Below are 17,998 nucleotides of genomic sequence, written 5' to 3'. Positions count from 1 at the left end.
CTAAAGGGACATAACAAAAGAAAGGTTCCCATGCAGCAAAGCAGACCCTGATTGGTAAATGTGGAATAATGTAACATTTCCTGATGCAACTCTGAAGCTGAAATGTGCTTTCTTCTAAGAAAGGCCGAGACAGATAGAAACTTTTCACCTCTAGAGGTATTTCAGATGTTAGGTTTCAACCTCAGCACAAAATAGATTCAGTTTATTCCTTTTCATCAAAAGGAAAATAAAAACAGAAATAATAATTTTCACCAAGTACTCGGTAGCTTTGCAGACAAACAGAGCCCTAAAGTATTTTTGTGGTAAACAGTTCACATTTACCCTGAAAGAATTTGCGTATTAAATTATTAAATAAATCTGGAAGTAGAGAAACACAATTTTATGAAAGATTTTTTTCTGTATTTTTGGTCATCCATCTCTGTCTGAACTCAATCACTTGAAGGCATCCCCACAGAACAGGAATGCCTTCAACATGTTTATCTATAGTGTTGCTATCAATAAGGTAAGGCTGGTTCTGTCTCACAATTTTGTACTATCAGTTTATAGAGGTTTGTTTCAGTCTTACAGTTGTTCAAGGGCCTTTTAGTACAATACCAGGAGGGTGTCTTTTAGTGAGTAATGGCTTCTATGTGGCCACTCGACCATAAAGGCTTGATTGTTGGAGAGCACCACTAATGCTTGCACCTTTGTAAAGCTCTATCATCTCCAGGAAGAAACTGAACCTCATTTATCATGACCACTATCTTTCTGCTTACCTGTCTGACTGGTCTGCTTTGTCTTAAAGTTCGTATCCTGGATCGGGCCAACACGGAGGTTTGTTTAACAGATGGTGTTTGATCTCTGAACTTTAAACATCTTAATTGTTCTGTAACTTAACCAAAACTAACTTTCCCCAAATATTTTAACCCTTAATTACATTTAAGAAAAAAAGTTGATTTTAGTAAGCAATAATTTCCTAGTTTGAGTTTTATCTTTATATTGTGTTTCAGTCATATTTTCAATCCGTTGAACTTTCTCTATTTCTAATTACTTTTTTCAAACTATTAGTCATAGTATTTGCTGTGGAACTGCTAAGCAAGATCAAATTACAAATAAACCATTTTTATTTCTCACAGTGATTTTGTAGTCTGAGTTCAAGTATGCCGAAGATACAAGTGGATAAGCTAAAACAAAAAATGTATATATTTTCTTGGAAATGTACCCACATCAGAGGAGAAACTCCTCTTTGTGTGATGTGGTTCAGCAACTTCTATAATTATCAAGAATGATTTGCTAAAAAACTGTTTGGTTGAGGGGTCAGTTCCTCTTATCTCTGGAATGATGGACATAGCAAAGCGCCAAGCTGAAAATAATGCTATTATGACAACAAACTTTATTTTAGACAAGAATCTGCCTTGTGGTGACATGATGTCCAGGATATTGTTTTTTAGAAGAAGCATCGTACCTTGTGTTTATCTTAACACTGTATGTTTGAGGACATGATCGTACTCGGTTTTTTGAATAGTATTATTATATAAAAACTTTGACTTTCTTTCTCCATTTTATATTCCACAATTGAATAATTTCAATGTGAAATGGAAGGATTTAAAAGCATGATGTCCATTTTAATTTACAAAAAGCACTGCTAATGTGTTTAATAAAAATAGTCCACTAGATTATTGTCAGGAAAATATGTTGTGTCTCAATATTTAGTCATTTTTTATTGTGAGAATCAATTCAGTGTCCAAACCTAATCTCTCTTTTGTTTTCGCTGATGAACATTTAATGAAGACTTGTAGCACTTGATCTCAACTGTTTTGCTTATTTAAAGAGAAATATTTCATGTAGAAGGTAATCAACGACAGCACCACTCAGAGATAATATGATCTGCTTATCATCTGCTTATTGCCTGACAGTTAACACAGTCCAATTCTTCACAATATAATACCATTATATTATTAATCCCTCTAAGTACAGAATGTAAACAGAATTAGGATAGTCAATTGACTTTTTTTTTTTACTACGTGAAATAAATAGCATCTAAAAACATAACAAATTTGATCAAAATGAAGCTTTAGGTTCTGAAATAAACTGAATCAATTTTGTTTACATCGATCTGGATTATAGAATGTACAAAAACTGAACAATTTTGAGAAAAAAATTGTCAACAACTTTCCTAAGCAAATTCTCATATTAGTGTTAAAATCATGCATCATCAGCAGCTCAGCATAGAAAACACTGTATGGCACGTTTGGAGTCTTACTGTGTAAAGCTGCTGGTCTACCTGTGTACCAGAAGAGTAGCGCGCACTCGTCCGTGTCGTGGATGTCTTTGTGGAACCGTGCGAGCTCTCGGTTGGCAGCCCTCTGCAGCAGTATGTGTGGCGGAAGCACTTGCTGTACTCTTTGCGGACCTGCATAAGCAAGAAGCAGGTGTTTACACAGACTGTTGACTTTAAATATGACTTAGCCTGCGATATCAAGACGAACAGTGTTTGGTCTTTATATCAGCATGAGGTGCTATTTCAGAAATGCTGGAATGCTAAAATTCAGATGCCTTTCAACTTGAAGGACAAATCTCTGAAATTAGAGTATAGTACAACAAACGGGCTCACTTTTTTCTGAAGAAGGCAGTGGAAAATGAAGATAAACATTCCTTGGAAGGTGTTGAATATTGTGAACAGGTATGCCATGACAATGGAGGCCTCACTGATGAAGAAGAGGCCAAAGGACCACGTGAGACCCAGCAGGCACAGCAGGGCGAAAGCTCCCATGACCCAAGACCTAAAAAAAAAGCAAAACAAGAACAAGAGAATTAACACGAGGAATGTTCAGTAAATGAGTAACGACTGGCAATTTTTATTTTCTCATTTTGATCTTGGAGGAAACTCTTGAAAGATGGCTGTAAACCAAGAGACAGGGAAAACACAGGATGGCAAAAACACATATGCAATCCAATCTCATGCCTGACAATTTTATTTCCACTTTTTTCTTCTTCGCAAAATTTCAGCCTAAGCTCATCAGCAGTTTCTCCCGTCAGACAGAGAAGATGGAAGGAGAACCTTGATCTGTTTTTCTGTAAATATATTACTTTAATGCTTTAGAGCATACCAAACAGCAAATTCAAAGTAGAGCAAAGAACATTTGAAAATAACTTTAAAAGAAGCAAAAGGCTACTGAGACACACTAAATATTAATCTGGCTTGTGTATTTTTTAGAACTGGAGGAAAGAGGCAGATGTGGAGGAGTCGAGGGATTTTTTTCTTGTTTGTGTGTAAAGGTCCAGTGAAGCCTTCAGACAGCAGAAGTTGTCACAGTTCAGTGGTCAAACACACAACAACAACAACCACAACACCAGATTGATGAAAACAGTGAAAGTGACCAGTCACAAGGACGGATGGATGAGAGGCTTTAAAGCTGCAGTTTGGGAGAAGATGAGCTGGCAAAACAAAGTAAAAGAAGGAAAGATTGAGAGACAGAAAAGGAAAGAGGGAATAAGGAAGAGTGGAGAGAATTAACTGTAAGCTGAAGAGGAGAGTTCTGGGCAACATGTTCTTACTTGATAAAGTGTTTATTATCTTCATAGCTAGAGAGCATGATAGCGGGAAGAGAGAAACACAATTAGATCAGAGCACAGAACAGCGCGGGTTAGTTGGCACTTGAGTGTGATATTTTCAACTTTTTGATCCAAGGGAAATCAGGGGAGGCAATCAAATTAGGGTCTAACAAGAGCCAAGATTTGCATGTTTTGATTAAATTACCAAATATTCCATCTTTTAGCAAAGCAATTGGTCAGAACACATCGTCTGCTGTCTGAATTTGCATCCATGCTACTGATGGGTGGGTGGTGGTGTGTGGATAACATTATTTGAGGTGCGCGGTAAAAGCTTACCCAGGCAAATCTGTATTATAGTAGCCGTCACAAACGCGATAATTACTGGTGTGGGTTGCAGAGCGGAGACAGAGGTAGAAGATGAGAGGAGAAAAGAAAGCACAGGGCCTGCGTTAACTTTGTGTTTGCATGCAACATGCAATAGACACTGTGACTCGTAGAGAAAACTCCGACACAAAGAAAACAAAGAAAATGACCACAAGGAAAACAGCAATTAGTAGAAACAACATAAGCAAGTTTAAATGAAATAATTTCAACATTCAGCGAGAAAATCTGCGCCCATTTTTAAGCAAGCAGGCTTCAGAAAATATGGTCTGCTGTGGTTTGCTTGATAAGGGAGTAGTCTATCACAAATAAACTGAGATGTCTAAATCGGCCTTTAATGACTGTTTTCCCTGATTGCAGTTTTACCACTGTGCTGCTACGCTAAAAAAAAAAATAAGAAAGGAAAAAAAACAACCACTGACTATAGATAGATGGAGAACCCTTACAAACAGTGGTTGCAACTTGAACACTTACTGTAATAATATGATTGTGTAAACTGGTGTTTTTACAGCAACCGACAAGACCTTATAGCCTCAAATAAAAAACATCCACAATTCTGCAGCACAAATGATTCAATATTTTTTTATTGACAAAGGCATTAACAAAAAGAGCTTTTCTGTATCCTTCCCTTCCAGGAGATGCTGGTACATTGAGCTCAGGACCTTTTTTTTTAGCTAAGGATCTGCAAAAAGGTTATAAGCAGCTAATATCTTACCGGCAGTGGATTGCACTCTTGGTGTCTCCGTTTAGTATAAACTCAGATTAGTTGGCCCCAGAGATTGCAGCTAATGCCTAGCTTGCAACTGGCCAATACAAAAACAAACTTTTACTATGTTTTATCACCCTTTGTTTCCATTGAGCAATTATTTGCACATGACTAGTGATTGTATACCACACATTTTGTTCCTCAGAGAAAAACAAGGACAAAAAATTTTACATTTTTGCGCTCAGACCAAGTGTCTGACACATAAAAGACATAACAACCAGAAATATTTAAGTAGATGCTATTTAACAATTTTTTTTGACACAATATTTATTGGCAAAGTAAAGTGAGACTTGCAAATTCTTATCCAACTGGCACCAGAGAATGGTGAAGTAAATGAAAGCTATGATGAGCTGTGGATATAAAGGCATGTTCTGTAAGCTTGATGTTGTATCCATAGCCAGACTCCTGCGGCATCAAGATGTACATATTCTGATGCAGATATAAGCCCTTTCAGATCATTGTTCTGCAGTTACCACGCAACACACAAATCTCACTTCACAGATGATTTTGTGATCCACATAACCTAAGTCGACCCAGTGTGATCCAGGACGATGTGTGCTTTCATGCAGGTGGGATTACTGAACCAGTTGACTGTGGCCTACATCGCAACAAAATTGAACAATACAGATTAAATAGGTGTGGGTTATTCCCCTCATGTTTGGCTGAGCTCTGTGTTGTGGTCCTCATGGAGGCTATTCAAATGCATTTCATTATCTACACCAGGTTCTGTTGATCAGAGTATTTCTCAGATGAGAAAGACTCTAGAGGATCATCTGGTGTCTTTGCACCTGCGGGCTTAGCTGCTGTTGCTGTGGTTGCTTTGTATCATATATCACTATGTCACACTTCTTCTGCAATCCCATGTTACCCTTATAACTCAGATCGTTATGGGGTTGCCAGACCTCTAAAGGGGAATCAGAAGTGTAAAATTGGTGGGTCAATGTTTTGTGGAAACAAATTATGTGGCTTCTTAGTTAAAAAAAGAAGCTAAAACCATGTTGTTTTATTAGCAGGAACCACATATCTTGTCAGCTTGATGTTTTGTTACAACACTCAATATTGATGCATACAACCTTGTAAAGAAACCTCATTTCAGAAATCCTAAATTTTCTTTAAAGGTTTAGAAAACTTCAAGCTAGAATAAGAAAAACAAAAACAAGACCACATTCTAGCCAACCATATTAATATCATTCATACAAAAAAAAAAAAAAACACTGTGTTCCTCAGCATACATGACATTTTCACTTACTTTATGTTCTCCAGTCGACTCGAGTCTGGTTTCAGGGTGGTAGAGTGCTTCACCATTTTGTACATTGTGATTACCAGGAAGATGAGATTGAGCTGTCAAAACAGAATAATGGCAGTGTTAATTCATGAAGATTTATGCCTCAAGATAAGGCAGACAGAGGAGAAAAAAACTGTTAATTTGTCCATAAGTATTAAAAGCAAAGAGCCTTCAACTCTCTGCAATGTCCACACACTAATCCAATAAAAATCTATCACTCCTGCTAGTCTCAGACGGACCGACTGGCGCCAAATTTAGTGTCATTCTATATCAATGAGAGCATGGAAATACATTAAAATCCATCAATGTGGAAAAAAAAAAACAAAAAAAAAACAGCAACAGTCACACGGCAGCAGTCTTGCCATGTCAGAAGGGAATGAGAAGTAGCAGGAGAAATAAGAGAGGCTCTTGTTGTACAAAACAACCACATATCATTTTATGCACATAGTGAAATATTATGAGGTATAACCAGCAACAAAAGGCTTGGGGGAACATGGTATATTTTGTCCAATTCTCTTGTGTGTTCAGATGAAAAGAAAGAAAAAGAAAGAGGTAAGGAGAAAGGGAGCTCGCCTGTTTTAACGCATTAAATCTTGTGGGAGGAGGGAGCACGTATCAGGCTCAGACAAGGATACTATGAGCCGCGTTTCTGAGCACATTTATTTGGTACCTTAAAAAAATCAATAGTGTGATTTAGAGACACAAAGGATGGATAGTCCAGCAAGGGGCTCCTCCAAATAATTTACTTCAAAATCATTTATTCTGGGGCAAACAAGTCCTCGACACAGCATGTACAAGCACTCACAGCAGATGTACCAAACTGTGTTCGCACTGCAAGCCAGTCATGTATAAATAATGTCAAGAAATGTCTAAGGAAGAAGAAGAAAAAAAAAAACAAGAGGTGTGCCTAAGAGCATGTCAATGGTTCAAACAAATACAGCTATTAAAAAGAAAGCAAAACACACAAAATAAATACATTTGTGGCAACAAAAGCTTTTATCCAGGGGAGCCTCGCAAATGGTGTGCTTCAGCATCAACATGTTATTTTTAGAATGCCAGAGAGAAAAATGTGGATGAATTGCCAATGCGAGGGACCTTTGTGAGCTGGACTCGGACCACAGCCATTCGCTCTTGAGCAGAAATTCCTGAGTGTTCTGGTGCACACTGCTATCAAAAGGCTGCCTGTGATCAATACATCACCCCCTCCACATGCAATCAACTCACAGAGCCGCACACAATAAAAGCCAGACTCTCAAAGAAAAGGATGGCAAGAAAGGGATGAAAAAGAAAAGAGAACGAGAGAAAGAGGTAGGGGGAAAATCAAGATCTGACTTTTATATCATAGACGGAACTGAAGCTATGTTTTTGTTTCGCAGCTCTCAGCCATTATTTCTGCCAGCCGTCTGCATGAGTAAGACAGCGGGGGTGGGGAGGAACAGGTGGGGGAGGACTTTTGAAAAACCCTTTCACACATGGAGTGGTGACATGGATCCAATGAGACAGAGGAGAGGGACACAGTACTTTAAAGTAACCCAGCAGCATGGCACATGTTCCCACCCCCACCGACATGCATTCGCAGCCTTTCCCGGGGGGATCCCTCTTGCTAGAGCGAAGCCGCCTTGCCTCCATCCTTCACTCCCTTTCTGAATCATCACTGCAAGCCATGCAGAAGCACCTCGCCTCACTGGGAGTGGAGGAGAGAGCTTTTTTTTTTTTCCTGAAGTGGACTGTGTGTGTATACCCTGAACTCCAAATGAACTGCAGGGGATAAAATATTAAAGGTGCAGATGGAGCTGTCCAGATGACAAGAACTGCTCGCGACGTGTCATGATCCAAAAGGCCTTGCGTTGAAGTTATCTCAAGCATGCAAATGGCTCCCCCCAGCACTCATTACTTCTATGTTCCCCCTTTCATGGAGCTAATACCTTCTGTGCCAAGAGAGGGGCGACCTCTGCTTAAAAACACTGATCTAACTGCCTGCTTCATGCTTTTGTTTTCAGACATTTCAGAGCTGTTTCAAGGGAAACAAAAAAAAAACAAAAAAACTGGAGATCCAGGAAAGAACAGTCCAGTCCAAAAGTCAAGAGTCTGATCTTTTTCTGATCTGTGAATGAACCGTTCATATGTGCTACCAGATCATACTGAAAAAAAAAATACACTTCAAAGTGAATGCTGTTACTGAGTGAAGCCAAAGGAAGAGCAGAAATGTAAGCAGTTAGTCAACAATACAACCATATTTTCTATGACTCGAATGCTCATATTTACAAGTTTCAAGAAAGGGTAAGTCTTTCAAAAACGATGCTGAATTGGGAATTCAACCGTTGCTAGTTATTAAACATACTAGACTTATAGTAAAAGTAAAGTTCTGAATTCTTTTGATAATGCACATTATGGGTGCATTCACAACAGTGGTTATCCGCTTTAATCAAACTCTAGTTTGTTTGCCTAGACAGTCTGATTTGTTTCGGAAGGTAAACACTGGGCTGCCTAAAACCTGGATCTCGGTTTGGTTGAAGTGAATTCTGCCGTGGCTCGAATGCATACATAAACTGATAGATTATGTCTTATCCATCAGTTGTCCCCTGTACATTGTTGTCCGATGCCAGCGGACCCGATACCACTCCACAAGTAGGAAGTGGAGAATAGCGCAGGGCATTCTGGCTACATAAAACCAAAACAAACGCAGGACTCTAGCAACAGTGGGAGAAATGGCTCGTGTTCTTTTGCCAAAGATGAAAGAGAAATTCTACAACTGCTAAAATGTGACGCCACTCTGTTTTTATTGTGGGTTAGAAAGGTTTTTGGACAGTTTGACACTGCAGTGTGAAAGCAAACCACACCTGCTGAAAATCTAACAAATGCTGCAATTTTAGGCACCAATCGAACTGAGTCTACTGGTCTATCAGGTGCCAAAACACCCTAAAACTGGACAGATGTTTCAGTAATACTCGCACATCAATATCACTAGGGGCAAAAATAAGAGGCCAAAGACAGCATGAAATGACAAGTATAATCTTATCTTTGCTTTAAAATATTAGCAAAACCCTTTTTTTTACATAGAATAATCTCTTACAAACCTCTCATCACATCAATTCTGCTTTGAATAAAAAATAAATAAATAAATAATTGCCACTCACAGCAAAAAGGCTTGACAAAAAATATTCTGAACGCTGTTCTTATATCTTCTTGCTTTACAGTTTTTAAAGAGAATTTGGAATCAGATTGCATTGGCAGGTCAAAGCTTTATGAAAAAAAAAAGACAGTAAATCAGCTGAAAATTTCTGGTTCGTGAATTTCAAGGAAAAACATAAATCGTCCTCATTACTTGCTTAAACATGGTGTTGGCTGCATTTTGTCTCCTCACATAAGCAGAAAGTGCACTGTTTTCTCCTTTGCTCTTCCCTCTCTCTCATTGACAAGGACAAAGCCAATTTGTAGAGAAACCAGGGTCACGGATGATGTAGACAAACCTTGCTCCTGCTCGCTCCCCCGAGATGCCCCTTTCCACAGTGCTTTGTCTTTTTCAAACAATTGTTGCATAGAGCAGCACGCTAAGCCCAAGCCAGTGCAACACAACCTCATCCCTGTCACACGTAGACTTTGCAGCAATACATTAGCTCCTCACAGGGTCATGATTCCATCTCTCCGGTCATCACCACTGGGATCCTGATCATCATTTCCACCGCAGACATATTTTTCATGCAAATTATTATGAGAGAAACAGCCAATTTGAAAACAATGAGGGCCCAATTTAAGGAGAGGAAACATATTCCTGTGTGGCTGACGGAGCATTTGCTGAGGCAGGAAGAATTGTGTGTTTGCTTTAATACAATGTTAGCTTTTCTTCAATTATAAGCTCACACGTTCAAAGCGGATGCAGAGAGAAAGAAAAATATAGATGTGAAAAGAAAAAAAAAGGCATTTCAGCATTTGCTGAAAGAGATTTTAATCCAGCGCAGCTCTTCATTGGGTCTTCAGCGAACCACCTCATCTCACATTGAGAACCAATTTTACAGCAACTGTAAAATGCAGTCTAGTTAGAATCGTTTTTTATTCATTCCGACACTGGACACAAAGAGCTGTACTGTAGCTTTGCTTTTAAGGCTCCGAGCAGAGATCCAACAGTGCGCAGACACTCATTGGAATTTGACACAGCTGCCCCCATCTCTCTAGTATATTTTCAGTGTCAGCTCTATGTTCAGCACAGGTCACTGCGTCTGTAGATACTGTACCAACCATCGGGATATATGATGGAGACGGCCCTGAACAAATACCACCCTGCCCGAACACGAGGCGAGCTTGCAGAAATTCCTTCTCCCTCGGTTCGCACAAGGACAAAGCAATGCTTCGAGCAGCGAGGGTGAGAGTGTACAGCATATGTGAGGGATAGCTATTTTCTTTTTTCACTTGTGCAAGAAAGTCAGACTCCCGGAGGTCTCATTCTTCTGAGCCCCTCTGATGGAGCAGGAGATAATAATGTCATGACCAGTAAATAATTGCATGCCTTTTATGGGACATATGTCAATAGGAAATGCTATATGTCCTTCACCCTTGACGGTCCTTGACCAAACAGAGAGGTGCTTTTGCTTTTATTTATTTTTTCCTCCCCTCACTTACAGTACCATCCGGTATTTACAAAAAGCAAACAAACCAATAAAGGACTTTTGGCCCTTCCTGTGCAGAGGAGAAGAAGAAAAACAGAAACAGAAGAAATTTCACATTATATATATATATATATAATCTGATTAATCATACTCTGGCTCTCTGATTAATCATGATTATTCGCTATGCCTGAAAATGTAAGTTTAAATTATAAATATGCACGCAGTTGTGCAAGCTCCTCCTGCTGCTCTCCAACCAACTAAAATGCAAGCAATTATCAGATTTTTTTTTTAGTACTCAACAGCAACTAATGGAAACTTACTCCTTTACACGTGCATACAAGTAGTAGCAAACTTGTTCAGGGGGCAACTGACAGATAAGACATTATTTATTTTCTAGTTCTTTGGTGCCCCACCCCTATGAGATGCTGCCCTGGGCAACTGCCCGTATAGCCCATATCAAAAACTATCACTGTATGTTTTCTAAACATGTTTTTTTGTCTCAAATCAAACATATCTGAAGATTCTCTGTTGGATTTTATTTTAAGGGTATTATAGGAAAGAGTTCTGCACATATTTGTAAGAAACATTTTTCTGATATTTTTTATTCATGTATTGTGACGAATATATTAAAACAGTCACGGGAATATATATCCTTTCATAAACCACTGTAAAGGACAAATTGAAAGCTCCTAGATGATGCAGCTCTAAAATGTGTGCACATTTTGATTGAAGTACTTTATGAAGTCCTGATTCCTGTCAGGGACTAAGAGCCACAAAGGGTTTTGGATCCTTCAAAAATGCGTCTTTGTTGAAGAATTAACCTGTCATCTCTGAGGAAACAAGGTGAAGAAAAACAAATCCTGCTGACTTTTCATCTCACTTTGACCTGCCCACTTCCTTTATCTCCTCCTTGCATCTCTTTCATCTCACTTGCTCTCACTCGCTTTAGCACTCTGAAAGTGTACGTAAAATAAAACAGCTTACCATGATGATAAAGGTGACTGGTCCTATAAAGCTCCATATGAAATGATTGTCTACACTCAGCCAACACCTGTGAGAAAGAAACAAGCATTTTAACATACAGCACATATGCTGTTTATTTTTGCATAAAATATAATGCTAAGAATATTTATCATGTAGACTTTTTATTGGGAACTTTAAAGAGCTCTTTGTGCATTGAACATGATTACATTTACACAAAACAGAGAAAAGACCCCAAGTAGTCTTTAGCAGCAACGAGTCTTAGCTGTGATATGGCCATTAATCTACGTAAAATGCTTCTACACAATGCTCTTCTCTTTAAGAGAGCATTTACAAACAAGAGGTCACAGGAGGGTCTTTGAGCAGAGAGGCATTAATGTAGCTGCACCCTCTGGTGAAACCACAGTGTTGGGTCTGTCAGCCACTTTCAAATGACATGAAAAATTGAACAGCTGCCCATCCCTGGCAAAAAAGAAGCTTGAATGTTTCGGTGTAGTCTCCAGGGGCAACGCATAAGGTGCTGGCAAGAGATGATGAGTTGATTTCTTTTCAAAATCTGCCTCACACAGACACAGCAGGTAGACTCTATGCAGCGTAGCATCCAGTATGTCAGCTTTGCTTTTCACAGAATGTGTGTCAGACAGCTGCACTTACGCTTTGTGGGTCCCGTAGCTGCCGTAGTCGATGGCTGCTGAGACGCCGACCACGATTGCCGGGAAGAGGTACCCCGACACATAGTAGTACTTTTTTCGAGAGTATTCGCTCTCAAAGACCTCAACGAGCATGAGGTATAGCTGTACTCCCTCCAGACACATCCAGGAGAAGGAAGCCAGGAAGAAGAAATGGAGGATTCCAGCAATGATGGCACATCCAATCTGAGAGCATAATTACAGATTCAGAAAATAAATTAATATCAGACACAGACAATACAGCGGTCTTTTCTCTCTTAAGGATTTCTTGTTGTTCTTGTATATCACACTTAGATGTTTTAAACAACGATAACCACAGTTCTTAAATGATGATGTCTTTTATTACAGATTTATTTTTTTGCTTGTGTGAAAAAGTAATAGTCAAACAATATTAGAATTAGTAATAACACTTTGTGCCCCCTAAGGCACAAACAATTGTCGTCAACTGTATTTCTGGCAATATGTTTTTTACATCTCTGTGGAGGGATTTTGGCCCACTCATGTTGGCAAAATTTACTGTAATTTCTGTTTAAAGTCATTTCACAGCGTATTAGTAAGATTTACAATTGAGCTTTGACAATGCGACAGCACACCCTTTATTATTGATTTATTTTTATTTTTTTTACAGTTATAAGAATTTGCAAGTGTGCTTCAGATCACTGTCTTGCAGTATAGCCCAGTTTTGCTTTAGGCCACACATTGATGCCAGGTTATTCTCCTTTAATATTTTTAAATAAGTAGGCAGAGAAATTTATAGTTCTATCAATTGCAAGTGTCCCAGGATTTAAATAGACCTTTAAGCAATGCAGTCACAGAACATCTCACTACCACCACCATATTTGTTCTGTGATATGTGCTACTATGTTGTGCTCTGACCTTCTGAAATATTAAACTGTTGCCTCACAGGTCCACAAAATATCTTAGCAAAAGGTTTTTTTTTGTTTTTTTTTTTTACCAAATATGAGAACATTTTGTGTGAGTTTTGGTCTGTAGTTGTTTTCACTTTGGAGTTCTTTTATTGATGCCGTTTTTGCCCATTCTCCTTGATCATGAACCTTAACTGAAAAGAGGGATATCTCAATGCTGTAGTTGTTGCTCTGGTTTCTTTTGTGAATTTTTGGATGAGTTCTCAATGAATTTTTGGAGGAATTTTGGAAGACCCACCAATTCTAACAAGCAGTATCATGGTTTCTCCACATGTGTTCACTGGACTCCAACGGGTTTAGAAATTACTTTTCAAAATGATGGACTGTCAGTGACTTTACTTTTCCTCTGTATTTAATTTCTTTAATTCGAAAATGTGTTGCTTTTTGAGAGCATCTATCTTGCTTCCTAATTTGAGACAAATTCTACTTTCTTTCTTCATTCACAAGCTTGGCAGTATTTAGGCCTTGGAATAGCTCATTTTTATTTAATCTTTAGTTTACCAGGATGAAAAAAAACCCATTGAGAATAAAAACCTCTTTTTCAAGGGAGTCCTGGCCAATGAAAATGAAACAAAAAATGTGGCTAATCTCAGATAATTAAGTAATATTTTCCTCCAAGGGACAGGTTGGTTTGAATAGCATTTTACCCTTAAGCTAAATTATCATTTGAAAACTGTTTTTGGTGTACTCAGGCGTTTTTTGTTTTTTTTGTCTTATATTGCTTTTGAAATTCTGAAACAATTAGATATGACGAAACAAACAAATGAAAGAAATCTCTCAGGAGATATATACTTTTCATGCCTGTAAGTAAAACCTTCATAACAGTAGCTTGTAGAACCGTCAGAAGCTCTTTCTTCAGAACTGTACATCAAAAAGGACTATATTTTAGCACCCAAAGAAAACATGACATTTACCATTTCTGCTACTCTCACTCAGCAAAACGTAAATCAGTGAGACTGATGAAAAACCCTAATGAATATTCATTCACCACATGCACAGCTCCACTTTTCCATCAGCACAGCAGAAATTAAAATGTCATGCATATTGTGAGGTTAGACTTAGAAGATTTTCACGTACTGCTCAGCACTGAAAGCTTTTGATTCCCTGCTGTATGCTGAAAATGTTTTTGTATTTGTGGAGATTGAAGGAAAAGTGTGAGGAAAAAAGAAACGTATTATGGTCTAGGCATGGCAGGCGCAGGGGGCTTTAAGTGAAAGAGGGCAAAAAAGACCTGTCATGTCAGAGACAAGTGGATTAGGTTTGATATAGAAAACGGTAAAAATCCTGTTGAAATAAATGTCCTTTGTCTTGAGGAATGAGAGGAGATTAAATGAGCAATAATAAGTCAAAACCAAATCAATAGGGTCATTCCTGCTTACCCTGGGTTCTGTCATATCGATACCAATTAGGAATATTAACTCTGCAATGAAGAGATTAATGCACAGATTCTTGTGGATGGTATTTCGATCGCTCTGCAGGCCCCGGAAAAAGCAGAAGGTGAAGATGCAGATAGTCAGGCAGACAAGGGACACCACTATGCCGACCCGAGTGATGACAGTAAGCAGCAGCTCGTGGTGATCTCGAACGCTGCCCTGGAAATAAAACAAAACATTTTATATTTTCACATGTTTTTAATAAGTACTGTTTATGTTAGTTGAAAAAGAGAAACTAAGGCCCCTTTTTATCCAGAACTGGTGAAAGCAGCCTATGCTGTGTTAAAGTATGAAGAATTTTGCAAAAAGTCCTGAACTGTCTTCTAGATTCAATAATAGATTAGTTACAAAAAAAAACAAAACAGCTATTTTACCCAGAACATAAGAGTGATTCAACATTAAGTGGATGTAAGTGCCAGTGAGACTATTGGAAAACACATATAAAAGCTCCCATCCCTCTACAAAGCAAACTTCCAATAAGGTCCCAGGATATTACTGAGTGGGCAATGAATTTAGATAAAAATCTTCATAAAAAAAAAAAAATATATATCTTCTTCTCTTGCTTTAATTTACGCTTCCTTCGTTCTATTTTAATTTGTTTTGCCTTTTCAACGTAAATAATGCATAAACGCATTTAAAATTCAATTTTTCCTTTTCCAGGAATCTAATGTAATGTCTTTTCTCACAAAAGCCTCTTCGGACTGAAATTACTATGATCTTATGAGATCTGTAACAAAGACAGTTATCTACAAATATTTCTTAAAAACTACAGGTAATCAAATGAAAACTAAATAAGTTAGACAGAGCCATGGTTCTCAAATTGTGGTGGAATAACTGTAAGTGGAAATTGGATTCCCATAAGCAGTACTCAGAAAGAAAAGATGAAGCATAACCTGGTAAAACCAGACCCTTGTTCTATTCTTTGCTTCGTACACAGAGTCTGGACGCTCGACTATTGGGAAACGATTGCTTGCTGGAGGTGTGGACTCTGCTGAAGTATTAAAATTTAACCAATCGCTAACGTTTGGCTGTGTCATATGTAATGCACCAGCTCAGAGTTTACTGAAAATTGTGTGCACTGGAAACAACCCTTTGGGAAGCAAGGCCACAACATCTTTACCAGCAATAAAATGTCGTAAAGATTCCTCCGACTTTAATTGCTCAAAATTGGAAGCGTGGCCAACAAAGACTGAATGGCTTCGCTCAACCCTATATAGCCAGACTACAATTCTAAAACAGCTCAGAAAATCCATGTCATCATTCACTCTTCCTCTTTCTGTTGGCCGACTTGTTGGGTTGAAATTTAACTGGAGAAATCAAACGCAAAGGGAGAAATCCCAGACGGAGAACTGAAGGGAGAATCGAGTTGAATTACTACAAAAACGTTTTTAGAAATCTTGTAAAATGACCCGCGGTGGTCATGATCCTGACCACCGGGAAGAAGAAATTACTGTATCATTTCTTGTCATCAGAAAGCATGACAAGAATTGTGATTTATTGTGATGAATGAGAAACTCTAATTGATATTTGCAAACTGCAAAAACTGACTGTATTGTTAAGATACTGACTTTTATTGTTTAGCCTTTTCTTTTTTTCAATGAGAGCCTTAAATGGACAGAAGGTGCGGAAGGGGGGAGGAGTATTATGTAAAATCGATGGAAAGTCCCTGAAAGAGTCTCTGGGACTACACCTTCTTAAAGAGATATAGTTACAATGTAATTACTTGACTATGTGCTACGATATGGCACTATTTGCCTAGAAAATACATAATGTCACCTCTTTAATAAACATAAATAGATTTCTATGACAGAAAGTAATTGTGTTTTGTCTAGAAGTACAATTGCACCCCACAATATAACTGGTGCAGTGAAGTAGCACATTTGATAATTATTGTTTTTTAAGAACAGTTTTTATGTTTGTGAGATGTATTGTCACAGGAAGACAATACATCTGTCTGGCTATCACAGATGTACTGCCAAAAACACAGATAATGTTAAAATGCTTTTAATTGTTATTTTTATATTTATTGCAATTAAGACCACAAAATCTCAAGGATAAACTGTAAGTCCATCTGGTTTACCATTCCCACAAATGAAACCTAATGGAGAATTATCGGAGAAGCCCTAGTGAAACTACTTTTGGCAACTTAACAATAACTCTCTAGATTTAAGGAATTTTCACATCCCTCAAGCAATTCTTTTCTAAACACATTTTAGGTGGGGTTTTTTTTCCACCCAGTTATTATAACTCTCAAAGCACTTTTATTCTCCCCTACAGTGTCCAGTCCAATTACATGCAGAGGGACATTTATGCAAATTATGGCATTAGATCATTTGGTGGATTCAAGCAACTTTTAGGACAGCCAATAATCACAATTTGTACCGAAACCTAAGCATCAGTGGTGACAGAGAACCAACCAGTGTAACTCATGGCTATTACAGCTGCACAAAAGATGTTTCTATTGAACAAAGATCAGGCAAAAGAAATATGACAAAGAATTCTTTTTTAAGGTGTCTGTGAAATGGAAATAAGCTGTTAGAAGTCAAGGCTGTCATTGTCTTTGCTTTGTGCGACAATATTAACTTCTGTTTTTATTTAGAGTGTTTCAAGAGTTTCTCTTGAAGTCAAGAATCTGATTGCTTATCATCAATTTACTGGAGCAAAGCCTTGTTTTGCTTTGTCCTCAAAAAACCAGAGGTCACATCAAAAATGCTGATTTAGTTCACGTTTTGCTGTTGAACTAACATTTTCGATGAGCGCATAAACTCCTATCTTTTGGGATGGGAGTTTATGTTGTATGTAATGATCTTCAGGGTACTTTAAACTCAGAAATGTTCTCACCCTGTCAGTTTCTACACAGGAAAAGCCAGCAAGCCTCGTGCAATGAATAAACATTTTTGTCTACAAGGAGCTAAGGAAATAGCACTGTTTTTCTGAATAGTTAAAAAGAGCCCTTAATGCTGTATTTTCAGTATTAAAAATACAGAATTAAGTACTTGTGGTACATAAAATCACCTAGATTTAATAGAGGTGGTACATAGCATACAATACTTGGAAACCACTAAGTTAGACAAATAAATAAATCATACTGAAATTTCTCGATGTGCCATAAGAATGGCAAAGTTGGTGAGATGGCTGCAAGCGCAGGTGGTGTGCGTTTTATTGGAGTCCAGAAGTTTGCAGCCTTGGGTGGACCAGTAGCCCATCATACTCCTCTCAGAGTAATTCCAGAAGGAGCAATTGGAGTTGAAGTAGTGCTCCATCTGCAGATAACAAGAGATATGGTTAAGTGTCCAAATAATTGACTTCCTCAAATTGAAGCACATGTAGAACACGGAGGCCATTTACCCCCTGCTCATACAAAGCATTTTTCTCCACTGATATGGATGAGGATTTTTT

General features: G+C 38.1%; 1 protein-coding gene across 50 annotated transcripts in view; it reads right to left on the bottom strand.

Moving 5' to 3' along the window:
- adgrl2a (adhesion G protein-coupled receptor L2a) overlaps positions 1-17,998 on the bottom strand; it is a 126,424-nt gene that overhangs the window by 10,157 nt on the left and 98,269 nt on the right. For 26 of the 50 annotated variants that reach the window (XR_004340453.1, XM_032571976.1, XM_032571980.1 and 23 more), the window contains 9 exons: positions 17,689-17,862; positions 14,546-14,758; positions 12,206-12,426; positions 11,555-11,621; positions 5,931-6,022; positions 3,871-3,915; positions 3,538-3,564; positions 2,594-2,762; positions 2,243-2,392 (listed from right to left, as the gene is read on the bottom strand). Coding sequence is in view for 49 of the 50 variants with exons in the window: in XM_032571976.1 (XP_032427867.1) it covers positions 2,243-2,392; positions 2,594-2,762; positions 3,538-3,564; positions 3,871-3,915; positions 5,931-6,022; positions 11,555-11,621; positions 12,206-12,426; positions 14,546-14,758; positions 17,689-17,862 (1,158 nt within the window). In the remaining variant the exon portion in view is untranslated. The remainder of the gene's footprint in view (positions 1-2,242; positions 2,393-2,593; positions 2,763-3,537; positions 3,565-3,870; positions 3,916-5,930; positions 6,023-11,554; positions 11,622-12,205; positions 12,427-14,545; positions 14,759-17,688; positions 17,863-17,998) is intronic. The other 24 variants (XM_032571978.1, XM_032571994.1, XM_032571988.1 and 21 more) reach the window with 5 other exon arrangements.

This window comes from Xiphophorus hellerii, chromosome 9 (assembly GCF_003331165.1).
Source record: "Xiphophorus hellerii strain 12219 chromosome 9, Xiphophorus_hellerii-4.1, whole genome shotgun sequence".
Classification (NCBI taxonomy): Eukaryota; Metazoa; Chordata; class Actinopteri; order Cyprinodontiformes; family Poeciliidae; genus Xiphophorus; species Xiphophorus hellerii.
The sequence above is the reverse complement of the archived record's forward strand: the minus strand, read 5'-3'. Positions and strand labels throughout refer to the sequence as shown.